We start from the raw sequence: 24,898 nt of genomic DNA, 5'->3' as shown, positions 1-24,898 counted from the left end.
CAACACAAAGGTATGCAGAATTGTCACATGAAAAACATTTTTAAATAAATGCATGACTAACAATTTATTCTGGTACAATTGGAAGACATGTCTGGCATTTTTAGGAAAAAAAAAACAAAGATAAGAAGTCTAATTTATAGCATGCAAAAAATGCCTTGTGGAGAAACAGAATACTAGCAATAAGATACTCAGGTAAGGTTCCATATATTTCTTTTAACTTGTACGTATAAGTTGCTTAATTCCAAGCTCATCTGGTAGTAGGGTCTAGTCAAAGTCCAGTCCTAATTTAACTTAAGACTTTGAAGCAACACTTTACATACATAAGTTGTGAATAAGTTTAATGAGCACAAATTAAAATAACACTTTAGGTCCAAACTTCTCCAACATGAAGCTATTTTAAGCTCACTTTTAAACAACTATTTGTCCTGGACCATTTGAATGGGTTTCAGTGGCTTCTGAGGGTTTGGTTTACAGCACTTTAGCATGTCCTTCATCACCCGCCCAGCTTTTCTGTTTGGCCCTTCACCAGATAAACAACAGCGGGGGAGGACGGCCATAATCACCAGGGGGGTTGGGAGCGACAGTCTGTGAAGAGAGAGAATGCTCCTTAAGCATGACCTCAAGGCCTCCTCCCCTCCATAATTCACCCCGTTGCGTCAAAGCGGCCCAAGATCTGCCCTCAGACACAAGACGTACACCGCTCACACATAAAGGCAGATACGCATGCGTATGTCTGGAAGGGCTCCAGCTGACTGGGTAAATATTTGGGCGGCAGTTGCTTCAGGTGGCGACAGAGCCGCTGCCTCGTCTTCTTTCATCTTTCTGCTGGGGACAAAAGGCTCCAGTGGAATAAAACACATAATTCCAGCAGTGGGAGTCATGGTGCCAGTAATGAAGCGTTTATTTTGGAGCGGAGCTTCTCATTTACCTTGATGAACGCTGGAGGCCACAGGAATGAGCAGAAACAATACAGCTCAGATGAACTGAGGGAACTCTGTTTATATCCGAGCACAAAGGGGTGCAAGTCAAACCAAACAGAGATAGAAAACAAAAAAAAAAGCATTGATCCTGCATATTGCTTTGAAGAAGTCTTCATACCATTTAAGTTTTTCACATTTTGTCATACAGCGCTACAACCTTAAACTTTGATGTAGGGGTGGAACAGAAGAATGCATTATTTAAAAAAAAAAGTATAAATTATCTTATGTGCAAAATACAGCGTATTCTTTTATTTAGCCCCTTTTCTGCAAACAGGACTTAGTGGTTGTTTAGAGAATATCAGTTAACAATGCTATTATGAAAATCAAGAACTACCGCAGATAGCCAGGCCAGGGGAAAGGTTGTTGGAAACAACAGCGTGTGGCACAAAATTCACCAACTTAATACTGGAAATAGGGACGACTATTCATCATTCTGCTTCATTTTATCTCTATTCTCCAATTCTGGAGTATTTAAAGTTAGTCCTCCAACTTTATGTTCCCTCTGCTGGTCTTCATCTAGCCTGTGACACAATCGTGGGCTGCTGCCATTGACATCTTCAATTATAGATGACAGAGTTAGACCTGTTTTTCAGTGTTTAGTCCCACCTCTCTCCTAGGCAATGCCACGTGCTTAGCTTTTGTTCTGACAAACCATGTCTTATCTCTTTCATCCTGTTGCCATGAACACCAACTCTGAGCTCATCTGATTAACTGTTTGGTTCCCAGACAGAGCCACCTGAGGAGCTAGTTTACCGCTACCTTCTTTAAAATAGAACGTTTTTATGAATCAGTGCTTCAATGTTCCTTTTTGTGTGTCTGCTTCTGCCTCTTTGAACCCCCAGTCCGCCTCAGCAGAAGGCAGACCAACCTAAGTCTGCCTCTTCTAAAGGTTTCCTCTCCACTCTTGCTGTATGCATGCTTGATGTGAGGGATTGCATAATGTAAGCAAATGTCTGCTGTCGCCACATGTTCATCCAGGAGAAACAAATCTTGCATAGTTATTGACTCGATGCAATCAGCTGATTTCCCTTAGATAAAACTTCTTTTTTTTACTGATGAGAATGATCTGATTGAATTATCTCTTTTTAAAAAAAGCCTTGAGATGTGAAATGTTTATAATTGGTACTAGATGAATAATTTGAATTTAATGTAATTATTGTTGATTTATGTTCGATTTATGTCAGAAACAGCCATCATAGAAACGTAGAGATGTTGTTTAAAGTCATAGAGAATTCATATTTAAATGTCAAATCATTCTGGCTTAAACATGTATATAAATATACTCTTTATCAGACAATATTGTCGCAAAATTTTGAAAAATGTCTCAAAAATCTGTCTTAAAATCTGTCTTTTTTTCCGTTATTTTATGCAGGCCAGTTAGTTATACATCAGCCTGTACACCTTAATTCAGCCAATCATATATCAACGGTCATCGGTCAATCAAATTCTTTCAGTCATAGCACCTTGATTCATATGTCGCAGCTAATATACACAACGGTTAAAATAAGAAATCAGAATCATTTCCTTTCCCATTGAGTTCCGTCCCAGTGTTCACGGGATGGACGTCTGTGTCTTCAGCAGGCGTAGAGCTAACAGAACTGGCAGCGTTGCGAGGCAAGGGCTCAAACATGTACGGCTGTAAGCCTTCTACAACAAACCAAGCTTCTGCTGCCCTGGCGTCCTCTTCCACAACATCTTCGTCCTCGCTTTCCTCCTCTAAATAAAAAATGGATGACGGAGGAGACTCATCCAAGACCTCTGATACTTAACTCTCCTCCTCTTGCATGTTTCCTCTGTCCATAGCGTTCCTTGACAGTGTCGCTTCTAAGTCACCAATTTAGTGCTACTTGGTCCCAATGGAATTACCCACTGGGAACCTACTAGCACTAAGTTGCTAAATGGTTAGCAAAATGCTTCGAAGAAACCGTATGCAATCAAACTTGCGAACCTTCCGCCAGAACAATCCCGCCCCATTGATAATCGACCAATCATATTCTCTTTATTCACTCATGTAAAGTCGGGCACCACTCTGGAGAAATCATAACTGCAACGGTTGGAACAGCCGCTTCCCTACGACTTTAAGCCAGGAATATTTCCTTCTCTGGGTTTTTTTTTTTATAAAAAGAAACCTGCTTTATGCTTGCTGCAGTTTTCAATCCCTGGATATGCCAACTTTAACATTTTGCAAATATGAACAGATATGAAAGCAGCGAACAGATAAATAAAAGTGATTAGATCCCTTTTTTTTTAGCAGTAAAAAGCTCAGCTCACCTGCGATCCCTTGCAGCAGTCCGCACACATTAAAGATGCTCTTCTTCATGATGCTTTGGAAGCACATGGTGAAGATGGAGATGAACGCCACAGCACACAGCAGCAAGATCCCAGCAGCCAGAAAGATGGAGGTCGCCTGCCAGAACCCGCTGGCAATCTCCCCAAAGCGGAAGGCGTACGGTCCGCACAGTATCCCCCTCTGCATTTGCGGTAGCTTTATGCAGCGGCCATAGATTCCTAGAGTTGGTCTGTAGGCCTCGCCGGCTGCCGTAGCCCCATGGGAGCCGAAGACGGCGTCAGGTGTGCGGGGATACCCTACTAGCCAATCAGTGCTCATGAAGGCGATGAGTTCGCCAAAAGCAGCCACGATGCTCAGCAGGGTCCACAGCATGGAGCGGCAAGTGACAATGACATGGCACATGCTGACGGCCGCTCTGCTTAGATATCAACACTGCTGAGAGGAGAAAAATGCGTGTGGGCTACCTTTCTTTGAAATACCACCGGCCGAGGTAATGATCCTTCTCCACAAGGAGACGTGGGAACAAGCTGAACCCTTCACGGGAAGGACAAAAGGGTTCACGTCAATGATTCACAGTCCGCTGCTTCCCTCCTCTCCCCTGCCGTTATTTCACTTTTCTTATCTTCTGTTGGTGTTGTTTCAGTCCACAGCTGTCGGTCGTCCTCCTTGGGGTCGCCCTCCTACTGTCAGCGTGGTCTTCAGACTCTTCAGCTGACGGCTTTTCGGTGTCTACATTGTATTGAAGTCGTTTTTCCTGAGCCAGCCTGCTGGCGTCACTTCAGACACACCTAAGAGATAAAAACAGCAGAAAACAAGAACAGGGTGAGTTGCCTTAATTGCATGTATAAAATCTAATTGCAGACACACAAAGAGATCAAAGATGATCGGCGATTTCTGCCACGTTTGGAGGAAGTGCAGCTCTGCGTCCAGCTTTTCATGATTGGAAAATAAGTGTGGAGGATGAGGAAAAAGGGTGCAGGACGAGCAGAGAGAGGAGGAAGGGAGGCTGCTTATGTAGATCTTAAGGTGGGGGGGTCTAATGAGTTGTGGAAAGATGAGTTTGTTTGAAGAGGGCCTCTTCTCTTTTCACTTTGTTTATGTTAAAGGATTTGTGATCAGGCCACTCAGGCTGCTTCCTACTCCCCGTGGTTTAAGTTGTAAAGATTGAAGAGAAAAAAAAAGGAAAGTTTCTGTGTGTGTCTGCCTTTATTTTTGTGTGTGCTTTGGAGAAGGAGATGGGGAGGTTGAAATAGACGTGGAAAAACTGGACGACCAGCGGATGCAGACTGAGAGAAAAACAAGCTCGGGGCCTCACATCTGGCAGCCCACACGGCTGACCTGAGGTCGTCAGTGGATGATAGGATAACCGCCGTCCGGCTGTCACATGACTGCTGATAACCTCAGGACATCAATTCTGCTGAATCAGTGGAGTTAAAGGTGACATATTTATTGAATTTACTTAACCTTCATTTAACTGGGAAGTAGCTTAAGATTAAAGAAATTATCTCTCTTTCAAGGCAGACCTGCCTATGAATGTTTGCCGTTACAGGTTTAAAGATAACAACAACATCCCAATACAATCAAATTCTTTGTTAGGTACAACTTCCAAGTACATGAATACGCCCAATTATCCCTAAAAACTACAATAATTCTTGTTGGCTAAGATTCAACGTGCACCTGGAGATGTTCCTAAGAGATTTTCTCCCCAACTGCTGTGATAACAACAACCAGGGGTTAAAGATTTATCAGCTGCTCATCCATGATGCTAATCTCTCATTCCACCACATCCCAAAATGGCTTGACTGGAAAGATATCACGTAACTTTGAATCTACTGGAAATAGTGAACCCAACTGAAGCTTTGTGATAATAGAGGTAGGCTTTAATAGACGGGTAAGCTGTGGTCAATAAGGGATAGACAGAGTCAGCAGCAATGCTCTGATAGGCTGTGGCATTAAATTATGGCTATCTGGTGTAGTAGGCCTTATGCAAGTCAATGCACCTTTACACAATCAGCAGCAACCTAAATTTTTGATAGCTGACAGAATGTATATTGTGCTTTAATGTCGTTTACAGTAACTTTTGACAATAGTCCTGACTACATCCTCACAAAATAAGCTATCCACACAGATAACTTTTAAGTGTTACGATGGCTGAAGCCCTTAAAGCTGTAATAGACATTGTAATACCATGCCCCACCAGTGGGTGGTGTGCTAGCACTGTCATAAAGGTAAAAATGTAGAAGGAAGGAAAAGGTAGGATGTTAAGAAGAAGAGAGGAAAAATGTGTTTTAGTGAACCGGCTACCTAGAAGCAGCAAGAAGTAAGTGTAAAATTCGCAATAAATTTAATAGCCTGTATATCGATTCAAAAACCGAACCACAATATCGAAGTTCGCAGATGTTGTTTGAGTGCGGCGAGGGCTGTATTGGTTTTCTTGTGCAGAGATGCTAGCTTGTAGCTGGTTACGCATATAGCATGAGGAAAATGCTGCAAGGCGGCTTCAATGCTCTCCACTATGAGAGCTGGTTTGAAATGTTGTCGGTTTTGGCTTCCTTGTGATTGGACCTCTAACCGCACAAAAACTGGTCCTATGCACCCAAACTAGGCTTCCTCTGGACGGGGGCTGGACAATGTTATTTCTTTTTGGATGTTTTCTCTGGTCTAAGTCTAAATGCAATGAGTTGGTGTAGTTACATTTCATACTTAGCAGTCAGTTGCAGAAAATAATTGAACAGATATACTTAATAGTAAAAATCAAGATAATGCTGCTACAAGATCCAAAATCGCCACATTTTAATGTCCTTTAAATATTATCCTCTAACCAAGGTATAAAAAAGCAAATGCAGCTGAGCACTTAGAGAAATGCAAAGTCAATGATCATAAATCACAGCAGATGTTTAAGATTGGACTGAAAAACATGTGTTTACTCAGTATAGCCTTGTATAATATGTGCTTGTTGTGGTGACCAAATCAAAGAAACTAATAAAGCAAACAGACGTGCTCTTTAAAACTAATTAAAGAAAACAGAAAACAAAATACAAAAATCTCTTATGTAGGAAACAGCAAACATAAATAATTTGCAGATCATTAATTACGTTGAAATATTTGGTCCCACCATGTTTCTGTGCAGACAGAAGAATTAACATGGGTCTGGGTTAGCTAGTTAAAAGTAGAGTATTATCTAAAGTGTTTCAAATGGGATTAAAAATAATTATCTATTAATAAGGGTTTAACCAGGTTAGAAACACCAAATATCTGAAATATTTTTTGAGGTTTGTTGAAAACAAAATTTGGTTTGGTTTGGCCAAATTTCCTATCCTCACCGCTAATTACCTAGCCTGGGTGCCATTCCGAACTTAGTCCCGCCCACAAAGTTTGAGGTCGGGAAGTTCGGTCTGGCTCTGCTCCATAGTAGCGCGAGTATTATCGCCCACTGTCAGGCGATCCAATCAAATTGTCAGGGCGGGCTTTATACGATGATGGACAGATGATCAACAGTAACGTAAACAACCACGTGACCAATGCGCGCTTGGGTGACAACAATAATGGCTGCCGCTGGAGAGTTGAGGTGAGTAGATTCTGCTATTAGGTCTGTTCTAGAAGATATCGACAGCAAATTAATTTTAAAAGAGGAACAGAGAAACGCGATCAAGTCTCATCTTCTTATTATAGGCGTGCAACTGCACGCTTTGATTTTTGTGGACAACAACTATGCCTCGCTTAACATACGTCACGCACTCCGATGCTCTTATTGGTTGTAGGTCTATCCAATTGAGTGCAGAGGCATTTTTTTTCCTGGTTCATTCGAAACACGCCCCATAATCACAGCTCTATGGAGCAGTATCAGACTCATATTCTGACTAGAATTGAGTCGGACTACGTCAGGCTAGGTTTAACCAGGTTAGAAACACCAAATATCTGAAATATTTTTTGAGGTTTTATTGAAAACAAAATTTGGCTTGGTTTGGCCAAAACGTAGTTCAATGCTATTTACCCTTTGAATAGAGCAAAACGGAGTATCGTCTGCATAAGGTCTTACTTTATTATTTGTTGTAATTGTCACTCAAAATACAACTATGCACAAAAATGCATTACAACTTTTTCCATGTGCTTCCTTTAGAGCTTCCCACTAGTACTACAGGCTGTTCAACCTCAGCTCCTCTGCTGATTATATTCACCTCTAATTCTGACCATTTTGGTCGCCTAGGTCTTCAGCTTTGTCGTTTACAGTTAAACCTACTGTATTTTATTGTTGTTACTGTCTGTAAACCGTACATTATAGTAGAATATATATGGTCCTGTAAACTTCCCCTTTCACTGTTGCAGCCTAAATCCACTAACATTTCTCTCTATCAGTATCACCCTGCCAGCACTCAGGAGTTTTATTCAAGGTACTTCAAAACCACATTTACATTACCGTCAAGTTAAAGTTTTGTTTTTTGGATAAACGATGAAACTTAATTAGAATTTAACAATTGAGAGTTCTAAAATAAAATAGTGAAGTTCTACCAAAACACAAAAACATTAATAATAAACAATCAGTGAGAAATTTGCTGAGGCTTGAACCACAATAAAAAAGAACAAGTTCCTGAGCATTGCTGATTAGCCCTGCTACCCAGATTACCTTACACTGCAAACATGCCGCATCAATCTAAAAAAAAAAAAAGCAGGTAAGTTTTCAAAAGCAGAACTAACAGGGTCAGCAGAAACAGGTCAGAACCAATCAATTAACTACAGATGTGGTGCAAAAATGTCTTTGTACCGAAGAAACCCCCTTAGAGCAGGCAGTTTGAGGCTTTAAAGATATATCCATATCTTTCAGGACATAATGAAGGCCGTCATTAAATCATATTTCCGTTGTGGCAGCCATCTTGATTGTTATGTTATAAGAAAGCATTGTTGCATTATGGGTAATTCTGCAATGACAGAGGAGCTGTTTATTGAATATACATAGTATGAGTCTGTCAGGCTGGCATTTTCAAATGATTTTAACTAGTAATGTTATAGCTAATGAGTTTATGTTATAGTTAATGACACATCTTATTGTCTTAGGCCCCGTCCACACGAAGCCGAACCCTGGCCTAAACGCACAAATTTTTCACCAAACCAGCCTCTCATCCATACGAAGCCGGCGTTTCGGGGGTCTGTAAACGATCTTTTTTTTATTAAGCCTTCAGAGTGGGAAGATTTTGAAACGCCATTTTCCCGTTTCCATCTTTAAGCTCTAACCGCATTTTTTTTTTTTTTTTTACACGCATGCGTCATAGCGTCGCCTCTAAACACGCATGCGCGACACAGTATCACAACAACAATGGCGCCGTACTGTGTTGAATGGTTGCTGCTCATGCTACTCACCCTGCTGTCGGGCTTACAACAGAATCTTCTTCTTCTGGAATATCTCCAGGAAGAACAGAGCAATATCGACGACATAGTTCAGCACCTGAATTTGACTGAACCAGGAAAATGGACCCGCAGGGCAACCATGTATAAATATTAGTGCGCATGCCCAACATTTCGTCGCCTATTTTTGCTTTGGCACCACAGCGCCACTTACAGGCCTGGCATACATTTTGCAGCGTTTTCATGTATTCGTGTGGACGATCACATTTATTTTACGTCTCCGTCTTTACGACAAACGTTCTGGAAAATATTAGCGTTTCGTGTTCGTTTTGACTTCGTGTGGACGGGGCCTTATATTGCTATCAAGCATAGGACAAGGCTATCTAGCATTATGGAGGTAAAAAAGACAGAAAAAAGTAAACACCTGATAACCAAGGATTAAATCATGTGAAAGGTATGTTTGATCTAACAGCTCAAGAATGGAAATCTGTATCATAAAGGCAGATAAATTAGTCAGATAAGAGTTTGAATTCTTTCTTTAAAGCCCATGAAACTGAACTGCTTAGTATCTCCTAATGCTCTTATATAAATGGGTCGTTTAGCCCCCATTTGCACATGGCTCAGTATGGCTGGGGATTTGGAAAAGCTCTTGATTTTCTGGTAAGCGCTGCTTCACCCATTCTACAACCAAATCTATCATCTTTGGCAACTGTTTAGTAAAACACAGGAATTCTTGACAAAGCAGCGGCGTATTCAGCTATAAAAAGTAGGACTTCTTTCCAGATCTGAGCTTCATATCCTCTTCCAACTGTAACATAAGCTTTCCCCAGAGTTACTTTCCCTAAATCAACAATTTGTATTAAATCTCATAGATTAAGTAGTTTAACTTGATTTATTAGACTGCAAAATGGCTTTTTAGTCAAATGACTAAGATGACGGATTCCAGTTAATTGGAGTGGGAATAAAGACCCTCGTCATTCATGGGGTCTCTATTGAAACCCGATGAAGAATCCCCAAAAGGTCTCTGAGGACAAAACAAACAAACTTTCAGTGAGTTGACAAAAGTATGAGATTTTATCTATGGGAGGCATTAACAAATGTAAGCTGAGCACACATTAAAAGAGCAGCAGGGATGCCAGAGAAGATTAAAAGGTGCTTATACAAGCCTTTGTGCTCATGTTATAAATACAGCTCTGGGCCAAATCTCAAATCTGTTTCTTCTCTTTGACTTTTTTTTTTCCTGCCTCGGTTTCCCTGCTGCCTCTTGGGAGTCTGTTACTCATTCTCCGACCAGAGTTTGGCAGGGCAGCAGAGGGAGCGGGGGACCGCTGTTGACACGTGTGCCGGCCGCACTGAGAGGTTTCCATCCCTCTGTCCCTGGTGAGCCCTCCCAACAAGGGATAGGAGGAATGCTGGTCCCCTTGTGGTCACATCTCAAGTGTGCATGTGTGTTTAGAGGCACTACACACATACAACCGTTCTGATCTACGTCATCCTGTGGAGATATCAACACCGGCGTTTTTTTTGTTTTGTTTTTTCCAGTAGACAGAGTGACCCAGATCTGTGGTTTTTTTAAAGGGTGGTGCATGACTTAGTGTGCCTGTGCACAAGCGACCACTGTGAATGTTTAAATTGTGTAAAACAGATGAGCTCATAAGAGCAGGCGCAGACAGCCAACTGAGGAATTGGACTAAAGTTAACTTCATGAATCACAAGTTTTCTCGTTCCATGACTAGATCCGCGAACAAAGGCGGGACTTTTTCAGACTCCACAGTCATAAAGCTGATGTCTCCGTTGTGTTTTGATAAGAGTGAAGGCTGACGATAGGGTATGTGACAAACGGGCCAACCAAAGGTTCAGGGTCAAACATTTGCTGGCCGGTTGCAAAGACTAATTCCTCACTGACAGCAATAGAACAGAAAAACACACCGAAGCTGAAAAGAAAAAAAGAAAAATCTGAACCAGCTGGGGGAATACGGAGCGTTCATGACCTGGACACTTAACCTTTAACCTTGGGTTTGAATCGCGTGCCAGCTAGATACACAATACCAGCTTTTGATTCCCAGCTTCTTTCAGGTTTGTCTCGATAGTGGATTAGAAGACGTAAAACTAGTATAGTTCCATTCATGTGGCTGGTATTTGTGACTACATGTGCCCAGACGTCTGCCAGGAGTTCCCAGACAGACAGCTCTAAGCCGTTACCGTGAACTTTAGTTCCCCAAGATAGGGAGGACCATCTAAGTCGCGCTCAGTTTGGATTTATGATGTCCCTAATACTCTCTGAGAAACCAGGGGGGAGACAGAAGATTATTTGAGGTTCAGTTTACATCCAAAGAAGGGTTTAAAATCCTCAGACAGCAGCAACTACCCCACTGACCTCCAACTCTAATCCCCATGACCGCCAGTGCTTAAAACACTCTCAACATCTGACACATGTGCCCCCCCAAAGTTGGAAGGCAACTGCTTGCAGGAAACCTGAGATGGATGCAGAAACAGAATGCAATAAGGAGTTTCAAAAATGGACAAAACTCCAGTCTGCTTTTGTTGACCTATTATTATTTATTAAGCAAGGTGTTGAACAGAAATAGAACATTAAAGAGTACAAAGGTAAGCATTATGCTGATGATACAGCGATATATTCCATAAATAACAATTACTGCATCTATCCATCCATTTTCCGTCATGCTCATCTTATGCAGAGTCACGAGGGTTGCTGGTGCCTATCGACTGTTCTAGTTAAACAGTTCAACTAAAACATATTTTCTTTAGTCCAACTGTTTTTAATATTCTTTTTTGTTTCTGCATTTTTTATTTTGTTTTATTTATTTTTTATTTTTTTCTACTTGCTTTGATTCTGTTTTATTTTCCTGTATTTTAATCATGTAAAGCACTTTGCATTGTCTTTGTACTGAATCGTGCTATACAAATAAATTTGCCTTGCCTTGCCTATCTCCAGCTGTCTATTGGCAAAAAGTGGGGTACACCCTGGATAGGTCGCTAGTCTATTGCAGGGCAACACAGAGACAAACAGAACAAACAACTATTCACACACACTGACACCTAAGGACAGTTTAGAGAAGCCAATTAACCTAACAGTCATGTTTTTGGACTGTGGGAGGAAGCTGGAGTACCCGGAGAGAACCCACGCATGCTTAGGGAGAACATACAACTCCATGCAGAAAGACGGGAATCAAACCCAGAATCTTCTTGCTGCTAGGCAGCAGTGCTACCCACAACCCACTGAGCAGCACAATCACAACAAAAAAAAGAGTAATTTTACCAAAGTGTTACGGTAATTTTAACTGGATATAAACAAAGTAACATGACTTTTAGTTTAATTTCAAACCAACGTCAGCTGACTTGAACTGTTCCTAATTCAACTAATCAGATAATCAGATCACAGGTATTGAGAGCGGCCTTTCATCTCCAATAGAAGAGTAGAAAACTACCAAACATCCATCAGATTTTACAATGATAGATTTCTGTTATGGCCAAGAAGAAGAAAAGGTTCATTCATTTTTAAAGACACTGGAAAGGTCCTGTTAAATGGATTTGTGAAAATTCACTGACACCAAAGATATCCGGGGTTATACTCAGAGGGCATATGCTTTATAAGTATTAATATATCTCATAAGATGCTGGGAATAAGTACTTTGCTAATATTTTTGCTTTGTTGCGGGTACAGCTGAGCCAGATCTTTGCAAAATGTTTAGAATTAGTTGATTAAAAAGACAATCACTTCCCACTAGGTGTGAAAAAATGTTCCATTACTATTAAAAATTGGATTAAAGATCATCATACCAGCCTGTTTCAGGAAGTGCTGTCCAGCAGCAGTCAATATGATTAATATCAAATATGAATTTAAAGCATGCAGGTGGTAACTGATTCAAAATTAGGTGCCCAAATAAAGAGTACTGGTGTGAAAATGCATGCAGTTCGCTAGAGGAAGCTATACATAATACTGAGTTTATGGAACAAGCCCAGCCTTACAGTATAGATGTCCATAAACCCTAAAGCTCTGGTTTCTTTCACTCTGAAATCGTCCCTTTATAGAGCTTCCACACAGATCAACTCTTCCCACTGCAGCAGAACAGCAGGAAGCCTCTTTCCACATTGCGACCGACAGGAAGCAATCTGCATATCTATGGACTTGTCAGGACTGGAGTCATGCGTCACCATGGTGAGTGTTTGTTTAGAGCCGCTGGAAGAGCTGGACTGATTTTATCCATCAGGGCACAGAGATCCAACATCTATATCTAAAACTTTACCCAGCGCCACTGTGTTGACTGGATTTCTGCCCCTTTACATCCAATCCTTTGTACTAAGCAGGAAAGCAACGATATAAAACAAAGGGAGTGTTTATAATCTCAGAGGATGTGTTTGAATGAGAGGCCCCTGCAGGCAGTATAGGAGGGAATGCAGGAAGCTTCTGGTCAATGAGGGCATCAGACCAGGGGTAACTTTCAGCTAAATCTATTAAGAGTCTCCTAAATTAGTTATAACATTTACAAGGAGGGAAGTCTTTCTCATATAAAGACCCAGCTTCATGTCTAACCGTAGCCCATGTTTAGTTATAGAGCATTAAAGTCTTGGTCCTGGCATTATTTAGGGGAAACTACAGATAGTGGTCTTACTAGTGACATCACCAGTCAACTTTTCCACACTTCTGCACATCTGCTCAACATCCCGGAGAGACACTACAAAGCGACTGCAGCTCAAACTGAATGAGTATACTTTATATGACATCAGCCGTGCTGTTTCAATAACAGTCTCCCAGAATTATGTTTCAGTTGAATGAGAATTTAAGGCAGAGAAATTCAAATAAAATAAGGTAACGGTCCAACCTGTCTCCATTGGTCTATAGGCAGTCTGGTTCTCCTTGAGATGTGGCTCTTCTACAATGACTTTCCTCCCCTGCTCACAGTTTTTAAACCTTCCCCTGCTGCTCAGACTTCAGGACCCTGCCCACATCCCTCCTCCAGGACATCTAGGCCTCATCTGATTGGACGAGCCCGCAGAGGAGCTCCATGACCTGAGAGGGTCCACATGGTGGCCATATTTCAGTGCTGAATCTGGGTTAAAAAAACAAGAAGGGCTCTCTTTCCTTTTTCCCTTTCAAGATCAGTTTCTCTCACCTTCATCTGTTTTTTTCCCCTCTTCACGCAGGCAAACCATCTCCATCGATAAACAAATTTACTTTCTCCAAGGTTTCAGTATTGAAATGTTCTTTCAACATCAAAATATTTAATACAATACTTTCAATATAGGCTAATTAAACACCTAATTTTCATTATTCATCCATATCTAACAGCTGTTGAATATATCCTTTTGTCAAACCTAAAACATTTAAACTGAATAAAAGCAATGGCAAATTAAATTATCCCTATTTATTTGAATTTGTTTTATAATTTTATAGTTTGCTGATATTAAATATTTGTAGAGAAGTTAAAATATGTAAAGCTAATTTTTTGTTTGCAAAGCATATTTAGTCTTTAGAAATCTGATAAATATTACTAAGGTGTCCAGAGATTATTAAATCAACCTAATTTTCCTCGATTGTCTCTTATCAGCGATCAAGAGGGTCAAATGCTGTAAAACCTGTATTTCCTTTTATTATACCAATAAAGGCTTAAACCTTTTTTCTTATTTGGCTTTCAACACTCGTCATACTTAATTTGACTTTCTTTGTTTTAAAATGGTTTTACTACTTCTTCTAAAATCTTGCTTTCCTTTTTTATTGTATATTCTTGTTATTTTGGCGTTCAATATCTTTATTGCTTTTCAAATATTACAACACAAAGATACTAGAGAAAATGAAAAAACGAAATAAATGTAACAAAAAATAAAATTTCATATCAATACAAAAAGAGGCCATAAATCAACTAGCTATTTATGAACTAAACTAAGAATCAGTCTTACACCTGTGTAGATGGTTGGTCAAAACTAAAAATAAAAGGCTCCCAAAATGTAAAGCATTTATTTAACATCTAATATAATTCAGATGAAAAAATGCACTTTTAATCTAATAAGACAACAAACTGAATGATATTTTATTCTAAATGTGCAAGAAAACAGCCCACAAATGTCCCCAAGAATTATTATATATGGGAACAATTTCAAAATATATGAAACAAAGTGGCATCTTTCAACAAACTTGCAACTTTCACAGGCTGGATAAATCTGAACGTACATCTTTAATTTAATAAGATGCACAACGTTGAATTTTATGAGGCGATGTCTTATATGCATGGAGGATAAAATTAGATATCTTAAAACCTTAACCCAATCTAATTTAATACCTGTTAGAATATCCTGTTAGAGTTAGAAGATCTTTGTTTCAGCTATGGTTGCTTTAAGCTCTTTATTAATATAGATGTTATATTATGCTGTACCTTGGCCACCTTTCTAAGTCTATAAACCACCAGCTAAACAACATGTTTTAATGGCCTTTTTTGGGTTAAGTAAGAATCTAAATCTCAGGTGGGGATTGTCTTAGAGGTTCTTCATTTTCTGCTGGATTCAAGGTCTCTAAGCTCATAACTGTAAGATAATTTGCAGCTTTTTTTCTTTTGTTATAAAAGGTACTGGTCAAAAATAACATTGAAACGTTAGACTTTAGAGCAAAAAAGCTGAGCTCATAATTATTTGTACTCCTGTGAGGTTTTGGTTGACAGTTGTCTTTTAATATGACATAACACAACATAATATTTATTAATTAATGTAATATTACATGCTTAAAGAGGCCAGAATAAACTCTTTTAAGAAACCAAATATCAGGGTTATGGGAAGAAATAATCCCAGGCTCAGAGACAAAGATAATAAAAAAAATAAATAAAAAAAAATACATGGCCAGCTATAGTCACTTTAGACTTTTTTTTTACCCATTGAGAATTGAGGCGGGTATCAATAATTTTGAACATTATTGTAAAAAAAAAAAGCACTAACAGTTTTTTTTTATTTGATTTTCACATACTTTTCTTAGCCTTTGAGAGAAGCTATCCTAATTGTCTATCTGAAAGGAATTTCTAAAACGAAAATAAACTGCTTCTGACAATGCAGCTTTCTTCTTACAAGGCCAATGCCAGATAATGGCATAAATATGTTAAAAAAAGAAAAAAATACATACAGCCGAATGACAGAAACATTCACAACAGCTTTACAGAACAGACTCACAAGAACTACTTGTGGTTTACGACTCAAGTCACTTTTAAATTTTGCAAATACTGTACAGTTACTTCAAAGACAACATTGAAGTATTTGTACATGTTGATTAACTGCATTCAAACTTTAACTGAACTTTCATAACAAAAGGTATTGCAAAGGAAATAACTTTAAAAATAATGTGTTTCTATGATTTAATGAAGGTTTATATCTGTAAGTTTCACATAGATACACAAAGTTTGTCTGGTTGAATTCATTGTTAACCAAACCCTGAATCACAACAAGCATAGATCCTCTTACATCCTGCTGCAGCCCTGTGTAAACATATGACTGCCTGATTTGTTAATTGACTGGTTTAGCAGATGGTTCCATGTCTGACTAATGCTTCGCCTTTCTTCGGCTGGTGGGAGAAAAGTGTCCCAGGACTGCTTACAGCAGCACTGAGTGCATTCGGCCAATACTGCTGTCAGCGTTTGACTCACAAATGAGTTCCATATGAAGACGGAAAAAAAGGGGGCCGACTCAAGCAGGAAGAGAACGTGATCAGTCCCTGAAACACACAATGGAAAGCTCCAGATAGAGGACTGTCTTATCACACTGGAAGAAAATTGGGCTGCTGCAGTTCAAAAGCCCTTTAAATGAGAAAGTCTGTAAAAGTAAAACTAGTAAAAGTTCTCCTGTGACCCGTTTCTATTAAACCCTGGTGCCTCGTTCTCATGCTGTGGTTGTATTGGATGAATGAGAAGAGGTTAATGGGCCATTTAAAAAGGCACACACACACCAACTAAAAACATATCACAAAAAAAAAACTGTTTCTCAAAAACAAAACAAGGGTTGTTCACTAAGTCCGCTCAGTTAATCCTGTTGATGCTTGCCAACTTTCCATTTGTTGAATCCAGTTTACAACACCAACAATTACCTATTCTTTTATTTTGAAAAAAGAAAGGCCTTCATGCACTCATGTCATAAATAATTAAACTGTAAGTAGCATAATAACCTAGCATTACAAAATCCTTGGTGAATTAAAAATTTTTTACACTTTCAACATGATCTTTTTGAAACATTTGCTAAATAATTTTCTCAAAGTCAGCCACAAACAGTAAGTCTTAACCTCTTAACATCCACCTCATTTTGGGTAACCCTCGCCTATTTTGCATTCCTAAATGGAAAAGCAAATAACTTAGGAACTGTAAGTCTAAATTACATGTGCAATACATTATTTGAAAGCTGACACCCTCTAGTTTCCTAATATATAAATAAAAATAAATAAAATTATGTAAGTAGATCACAGAACAACCTGCATCAGTTCAAACATGACTCAAAGTTGCTTTTTTTTTATTCTTGGAAATGATAGGTCTCTTTTGAACAGCAGTAATAAAGACATTGTTGAGAAAAGGCAGGTTTTATTGTATTATATTTGTTCTACATCATGTAAACCACAAATGCAGAAAATTTCAGACCTCTAGCTATAGCAGTTCCAGAGCTGTGGGGCTTTGAACTTTTGGTGTCAGCTTGGAGCTGCGCACAATGGCTCCACCTGCTGGTAAAAAGTTTACCAGTGGAATTTTATGCATTCTGAATTATTATCCACACTTAACATTCACCGGTTCGCCGGCGATTCGGTGGGTTTTAAGAGGTTAACCAAACCGTATGATTATTTAAATAATATAAAAGTTGGTTTGTGACCTAGCTAATCTAATTGTCAAACACATTTTCATAATTTTTTCAAAAACCAAAGGAAAACCCTTAAAATGGGTCAATACCAATCAAGGCACCAACATGGTGGATGCCATTTACTGTGGAAAAGGTAAGACTGACCTAAGTTTGTTTGATTTAATACTAAATAAAGACCTGTAAACAGATGTTAAACTTTAGCTTTGTTAGCGAGCCATAGGCTGTGTTCGAACGTCCGCCCTAATAACCATATAGGACACTATATACTCGTTACGCCATTTTAAATGAGTGGCCGAATGTCTAGTGGATGAAAAAGTAGTGATCATCCTGGTAACTAGACAAAAAGATATATCCCGGAATGCTTTTGTGGAAAGCTCTCCTTGCAAAGCATTATGGGATTTGCTGCGACCCTCTGTCGCAATAGGCTGTCACTACCCGACAGCGGCGACTAATAACAAAGATGGCGTAGGCACTGCGTGGTGGAGGAAGAGTTACATGACCAACAAAGAGCAAAAAGGAGTGATAATCTGTCGGTCAGTTAACTGAGTTCACTATAAAGTCCAGTATATAGTCCCCGCTATATATAGTGATTGAGGGATGTAGGGGTTAAGGCGGACATTCGCACACAGCTATAGTGTTCTATGCCATAGTGTTAGCACACCATCCTTTCATTCAGAGTGCACAAATGGCGTCCACTTCCCATTGACTGTTTTTGGAAGTAAGGGTTGGAAACACGTCTAGCAAAAAATTATAGTAGACCGCTCTGACAATAGCGTTAAATAGGTCCAAGTATCATCCTGAGAAATTGATTTAGTATTATGTCTTCAGTACATATCCTGTGGGAGTGTCAAGAAGTTCAGACCTCCTTGGCATCAGTTCATAGGGTAGTGGGGGAGATCTTTGACAAAGATATTCCCTTATGCAATAGACTTTATATTCTTGGTGACTTCTCAGTTATGAATGTTTTACCTTCATTTCTGTCATAGTGGGCCCTAACTGCAAATATGCTGGGAAGAAAATTATTAGTAATGGAATAGAAGTCTCCTTTGGCTCCAATGTTTACTCACTGGCAGACTTCTCTCAGTGAACCAGCCTCTTTAGAGAGGTTATCTTAGAACAGTGGTCTGCAACCTGCGTCTTCAGACACACAGGTGGCTCTAGGACCCTCTACAGCGGCTCTTAATCATGGCTTGAATGTATATAAAGAGCTAAATAATGTGCTATAAAATATATACCAGTCTTTAAAGGTTGGTGGCTTTTAATTAGCTTGTATTTATGTGTTTTATATTATTTTAAAAGATAAACAAACATAAATTGTTGGTTGTTTAAGATGGCAACCAATTTCCTATACGAGACAACAAAAAAACACTTAGGTTGTTTTTCTAAAAAGTCATTTCCTTGAGGCTCTAAATAACTTTTACTTGGTTGGACTCGGGGCAAAATGGCTCTTTGGATATGAAAGGGCGCAGACCGCCATCTTAAACTATTGAACAGACTGGATGATTAAACCTCAAATGCAGCCCTTATCTGGCTTATATTCAATGAATGACGTTTTCCAGCTCAAATATTTTATGTTCATATTTGTTTGGCATCAACCATATTTTATTATTTCTATTTATTTATTTACTTTTATTATTTAATTATTTCGTTTTTTGCTACATCTTATTCACACAGGGATGTATAATTATTTTTGGATATTCTATTAGACCATTTATGCACTCCTTTATTCTTTATTATTTTCACTTTGTTCTGTGTGTTAACGTTTCAGTTCACTTGAAGTCAGCTGCCAAAGACTGCATCTGATATTATGTGAGTTGCTCTTTTTTGTTATTATTTGAAAACAATAAAGTTCAAGTCTTAAAAATAAAATGTCTTCGGTAAAGAGGTCGTAACAGAGGCCAAGACCATTTCTGTAGGTCCACTGGTTCCTATTGACCACTGTCTAGAGCTGCCCCGGAGAGCTGCCAAAAAAAGGCATTTGTTGCCTATTTTTTCCATCTTTTTTTCAATGTAGGGCAATATTTCCCACCCTCTTCAAAGTGGTAACACTTCCCTTTGACCAAACATGGAAATCTGCCAGAAGAATTGCTTAATTAATTGGTAAAAGTTATTTAAAGCAGATTTTAATAACTTTTACCAATTAATTAACTCATTGTCCTTTGGTGTCACCCTGTGCAGGACGCCATATCGTCCTTGTTTGTTAAACAGTAAACCTGTTTCTACACTGGAACATGGTGCTTTATTTCTGTGAAGTTTCTCAGTAATCCAGGTCATGGTCAAGCTTGAAAAAGTTCAGTTTAGACAACTTGATGTGAAGTTTTCTAGAAGACATTTCGTCTCTCAACCAAGAGGCTTCTTCAGTTCTAACTAGTGGTGGGGAGCACTGAGATTGATACACTGTAGGTCTGACAGAGAATTAGGGGGGACAAAAGGTGGCTTTGATCCCCCTTGGATGAGAGGCGAAATGTCTTCTAGAAAACTTCATGTCCATTGCAGAGACTAAGCTTCTTTAAGCATTCTTTCATTGTCTTCTAGTTCTTCTTTCCTCGTTGACCCTTTGACTGTGCTTTTTTTTTTCTTCTAAGCATGAACTCTTCAGCCGTTCTGTTTTGCCCTTATTTCAGGGAGGCTTATCAGTAAACTGATAAGTGCCTTTCCGTCTACAACCGTAAACAGAAAATGGTTTATTCAAGGAAAATATGGCCTTGTGTTTTCGTTCTTAGAAGTCACTGTTCACTACTTCAGCATGTACAGAAAAAATATGACTTAATGCATTTCTGCAATGTTAGTTTCTACAATCTTAGTGAGAGGGATTGCCTTTGAGTCAATGAGTCGATGCAATCAGCTGGTTTTCCTTAGATAGAAAACTTTAAATCAATTTGACTGTATGATCTGGTGAACTCTAAAGTGCCTTGAGATTAAATGAACTGAATTGAATTGAAGACTTAATTGTTCAAATGAATTTAGTTTTATTCCCACCGTGGTATCCTCCATGTTTTAAAGCCCAAATGTTAGCAGCCCTGTTTCAAATAAACCATCTAGATCAGGGATCACCAAAACCAGAAAGCAAGTCCTTTGTCCTTTGTGCTGAAGATGTCTACCTGCTTCAGCACACCTGATTTCTATGATCTGCTGATTAACATGCTTTTCTTTAACTGGAATCATCTGGATCAGGTGCTTTTAAGCAGGACACCGTCCCTTGATGAACACCATTGAAAACCCTTGATCTAAGTACTTCAAACTTGTGTATACTACCAATGCCAAGACTTGACCACAAATCATCCGAGAAACGGAGAGAGAAGACATCTGCGAACCTGAAGCGAGAGCTAAGCCGGCCTGACAAGTTTCTACCAGCAGACTCTCACATCAAAGCCTGGAGGATCTGACAGAAGGAAGGATCCACATGACCAACACATGGAAAGCCAACGCATCATTCGCACAGGTTCAATGGAGTGGCCTGTAGTGCTCCTAGGAGCTGCTGGTCATTCATCTTTCCCTGTCACACTTTGGTCAGTGGAGTCATGTAGATCTAAAGAGGGAGGATGACTGTGAAACAAAGCAGTGCAACAGCAGCTAACAAATAACAGGTTGGACTACGAAATCAAAATGACAGCTTAGCCAAGAAGTCTATGAAGAAAATTTATGGAGTAACCAAAACATAAAACACTTTTTGGGGCTCTGTGCTGAATATGGTACATAAAAAATTACATTTACTGGCTGATTGAACCCCCCTAATTGTTTAAAATGGGAATAAAGTCTGGTATCGCATGAAATGTCTGGGGAATCAGTGTTGAAAAGAGAGACAGCCATAGAAACGCTGTTATTCTAATCTGACCCATAACTTTTCTCCTTTCAATCATATTACGTTACTAACAACATGATGCAGTGATTTACTACAACCCAACTGATTAAAGAAACATTTCATAAGCTGCACTCTCTGCTGCAGGTTGATGAGAGGCAGGCAAAGGCCACATAAGGTGAGCAGGTGTTTATGACAGAGACTGAGACCAACAACAGCCTTCAGGACAGAGCCCTGCAAATTAGAACTGGAAGTATAGAAACTATTTGTGTGCTCGCTGAAGTCAAACGTTTTAGTGCCATCCTAACCAAATCCTGACCAAAGCGCTTTACACTTACACACATTCATTCACCCATTCACACACTGAGGGTGGCAAGCTACATTGTAGCCACAGCTGCCCTGGGGCTCACTGACAGAAGCGGGGCTGCCGTACACTGGCGCCACCGGGCCCTCTGACCACCATCAGTAGACAATGCAGGTGAAGTGTCTTGCCCAAGGACACAACGACAATGAAAGTCAGAGTCGAGGCTTGAACCGTCAACCCTTCGATTTCAGGGCAAACTCCGACATCCAACGCCACTGTCGCCCCTTCCTGTCCTTCTTGATTTGGTGCCTTGGTGCACCATTTTTAGAAACAGAGGAGAGATAACAACAATGGATAACCACGGCGCAAGGTTGATCGAGGAGGTGCGGAAGAAAAACCACTTGTACGATGCTTCAGACATGTTGTTTTGAAAAAATAAACACTCCTGCCGGCGCTGCCGAAGAAGTCATCATGACTATCGCGAGTTCTCGAATAGGCTTTACCTAGTGCTTTGGCGGGAAACTGCTGTGTGTGCCTAGAAATTCCAGACCGACGTTGCATACCAGCAAAACTGGTTCGCAACCAGACGCAAGCGACATTTGATGCGTGCGGTTGCAGAAGTATAATCCGCCCTTAAGTCTACCTAGGTGTTGCCTGGAATATCTGGTCGAATTCTTTTAATAGTCATAAATATACCATTTTAAATAATTGAATTTGAACATACAGGGGAATCATATCTACATGAATATGTTTCAGTTGCTATTGACTTGCTATTCACAGAATATAGTGCGGAAAAAAAACTCAATGCAGAGTTGGATTATAAAACTAGATCCCAAGCAATCTAATGCCTACCCAAACATGGTCATCCATCTAAACTGATAGGCTAAGAAAAGCTGATGGATTATGGGTAACTGGAGGAGCTGCAGAGACCCTCAGCTCAGGTGGGAAAATTTCTTTACGTGAGATTTGTGTACCCATCTGGCTTTTATAGCAGGAATACTAAGAAGAAAGAATGTGTGGAGAGAAAGTCATTTATGTAAGAGAAGGAGACTGAACAACCCTGCAAAAGCACCACCTCTCTCTGAAACATGGCGGTGGCAGCATTGTGATTTGGGAATATTTTCAATGGGTTGATGTGAAGAGGGAGAGTACAAAAAAAAATGGCTGTTCTGGGGGAAAAAAATGTTAAAGGGCGCAGAGACTTGAGACTGAGGTGGAGTTACGCCTTAGAGCTGAAGAGTGAGTCCAAACAGCCAGATAGAGCTATTTATATTTAAAAGTCTGTTTAAAAATAATAGAAAAAAGTAAGAAAGAGCGTAAAAATATTTTAGGAAGAGCTATAATTCCAACTTGAGTAACCAAAAGCTTTATTTTCTGCTCCTGTCAAAACAATATTCCACAACATTGCTCTGATAACTCAATAAGGTTTTTATCACCACATGTTTTTACTTGGGGGTGTGCCCATGTAGCTACCAACAGTACACTGAGCAGAGATTTTAGGGAAAGAGCCAGATAGATACAAAAATAGATGCCTCCAAGAAGTTATGGGGTTTCCACTTGAAGAAATGTTTTTCCTTTTAAAATGGAATTTAAATGACTGATCCTTTAAAAAAAAGTCTTAAAACGACAAAGAAAGTAAAATGTGAGAATCTAAAAACCCCTTAAACTGGATCTATATTGGGTTTTCTTTCTGCTTTGACATCTCCCTACCAAAGAGTACAAGTTTATTTGTTTAAATGGCCTACATGAAAAACATGTTATTGTGTATGGAATGGTATAAGAGAGAGTTTAGTTTGAATCCTCTAAAAAGGAGCCGCTGCAACCATCTGGCCCCTTCAGGCACCCATCCACAGCCACATGGAGACACATGTTTGGGATAAACATGCTGAAGAAAAAGGAAATTCAAACTGAATTCACAAATCCAATCAGGCTGGATATTACAATTAATTATTATTGTTCCAGTACAACGAACGATCAGAATCCATGTTAATTTCATATAATAGCTTTATTCCTACAAGTGCTCACAGAAGGAGTGAAAAAAAACAAAACTGTAGAACCCATATAATTTAAACCTACTCGCTGGAATTTTCCCATTTAATCACTTTTTGTATAGCTATTCAGCTACACAGCAAAATGTGAAAAATGTGAAAGTCTGAATTTTTTTTATTTACAGTATACGTTTTGATTCAAAGATAATCTACAAATCCCAAAACCAAACTTTCACCTGATTCTAGTGAGATCACACAGAGTGCTTCTGAGCAGGATAGTTTTTCTCAATATTTTTACCTTTATTTTTATCTTTTTTTTAATCTTCTTTTCTGGTACAGAGACATAGGGTTAAAATACCAAATATAATTTAAGAATTTCTGTGAAAATTAAACATATTGAGGTAAGAAATACAAGGACAAAAGGAAAACTAACAAGAAAATCTCTTACTATTTCAACTTAAGCTCTTTTTGTCTTTGGTAATGTAACTGAACTAAAGGCACACAAGGTAGGATAAGTATTTTAAAATTCTTTCTTAGTTTTGATTGCTTTTTTTTAATCATGCAGAGGACATTTTTTCTGAAGAAGTCAGCTGTGTTTTAGTTGTCTATACATTTTTAAACAAAAGGAAAATACACTTCTGGAATGAATCAGATTTTAATTATTTGCTGGTTCATGTTGGTTAGTTACAAACTAGTAATGGACTGATTCAAGTTTTTAAGGCCAATTGACAAAACCAGTAATTTTGACATCAGTCCAGCTGATTCCTAATATGCTCTGCCGATATTTTTACCGCACGTTTCTTACAGCCAATATTGCTTTTTCTTCCTCAATTTATGTGATAAAAATTAAAACAACATTGACAAATGTTAAACAAATCTAAACAAAGAAGAAACATTCATTGACAAATCAAACTAAAAAGAGAAAAGGATAGTAGATCGAGGGATTGGAAATTCATACCAAATGTGCTATTACAGTGACTTCCACATTTTCCCTTGCATAAAAACAAACTATAATTAATAATTAAACCGCCAAAATGAGTGGTTAAAATGAGTGGTACTTTTTAGGGATGTCCTGATCCAATATTTATATCGGATGTCTGTTATCATCCAGAAAACTAGGACTGTAGCAACCTGCATTTTAGATATCTGATAATAGCTACTAGATATTAGCATCTCTAATATTTTATCCAAAAAAATAAGTTAGAAATGAAAGCATAATTTCTGCTGATATCGCATTGGGTTAATAGTATATTATATATATAATATATAATATACAGTACAGTATAATATATATATGCAGTGCTGTATATATATATATATATATATATATATATATATATATATATATATATATATATATAT

At 38.9% G+C, this 24,898-nt stretch overlaps 1 protein-coding gene across 3 annotated transcripts in view; it reads right to left on the bottom strand.

Annotated features, from left to right (window-relative positions):
- lhfpl2 (lipoma HMGIC fusion partner-like 2) overlaps nt 1–24,898 on the bottom strand; it is a 73,426-nt gene that overhangs the window by 9,807 nt on the left and 38,721 nt on the right. For 2 of the 3 annotated variants that reach the window (XM_015389054.1, XM_015389050.1), the window contains one exon: nt 3,252–4,058. In XM_015389054.1, the coding sequence (XP_015244540.1) occupies nt 3,252–3,672 (421 nt within the window). In that variant the 5' untranslated portion in view covers nt 3,673–4,058. Of the gene's footprint in view, nt 1–3,251; nt 4,059–13,454; nt 13,580–24,898 lie in introns of those variants that run through there. The other variant, XM_015389051.1, reaches the window with a different exon arrangement.

Source organism: Cyprinodon variegatus, unplaced genomic scaffold (assembly GCF_000732505.1).
Source record: "Cyprinodon variegatus isolate N-32 unplaced genomic scaffold, C_variegatus-1.0 Scaffold446, whole genome shotgun sequence".
NCBI classification, from domain to species: domain Eukaryota; kingdom Metazoa; phylum Chordata; class Actinopteri; order Cyprinodontiformes; family Cyprinodontidae; genus Cyprinodon; species Cyprinodon variegatus.
Note: the sequence above shows the minus strand (reverse complement) of the source record. Positions and strands in the feature narration are given on the sequence as shown.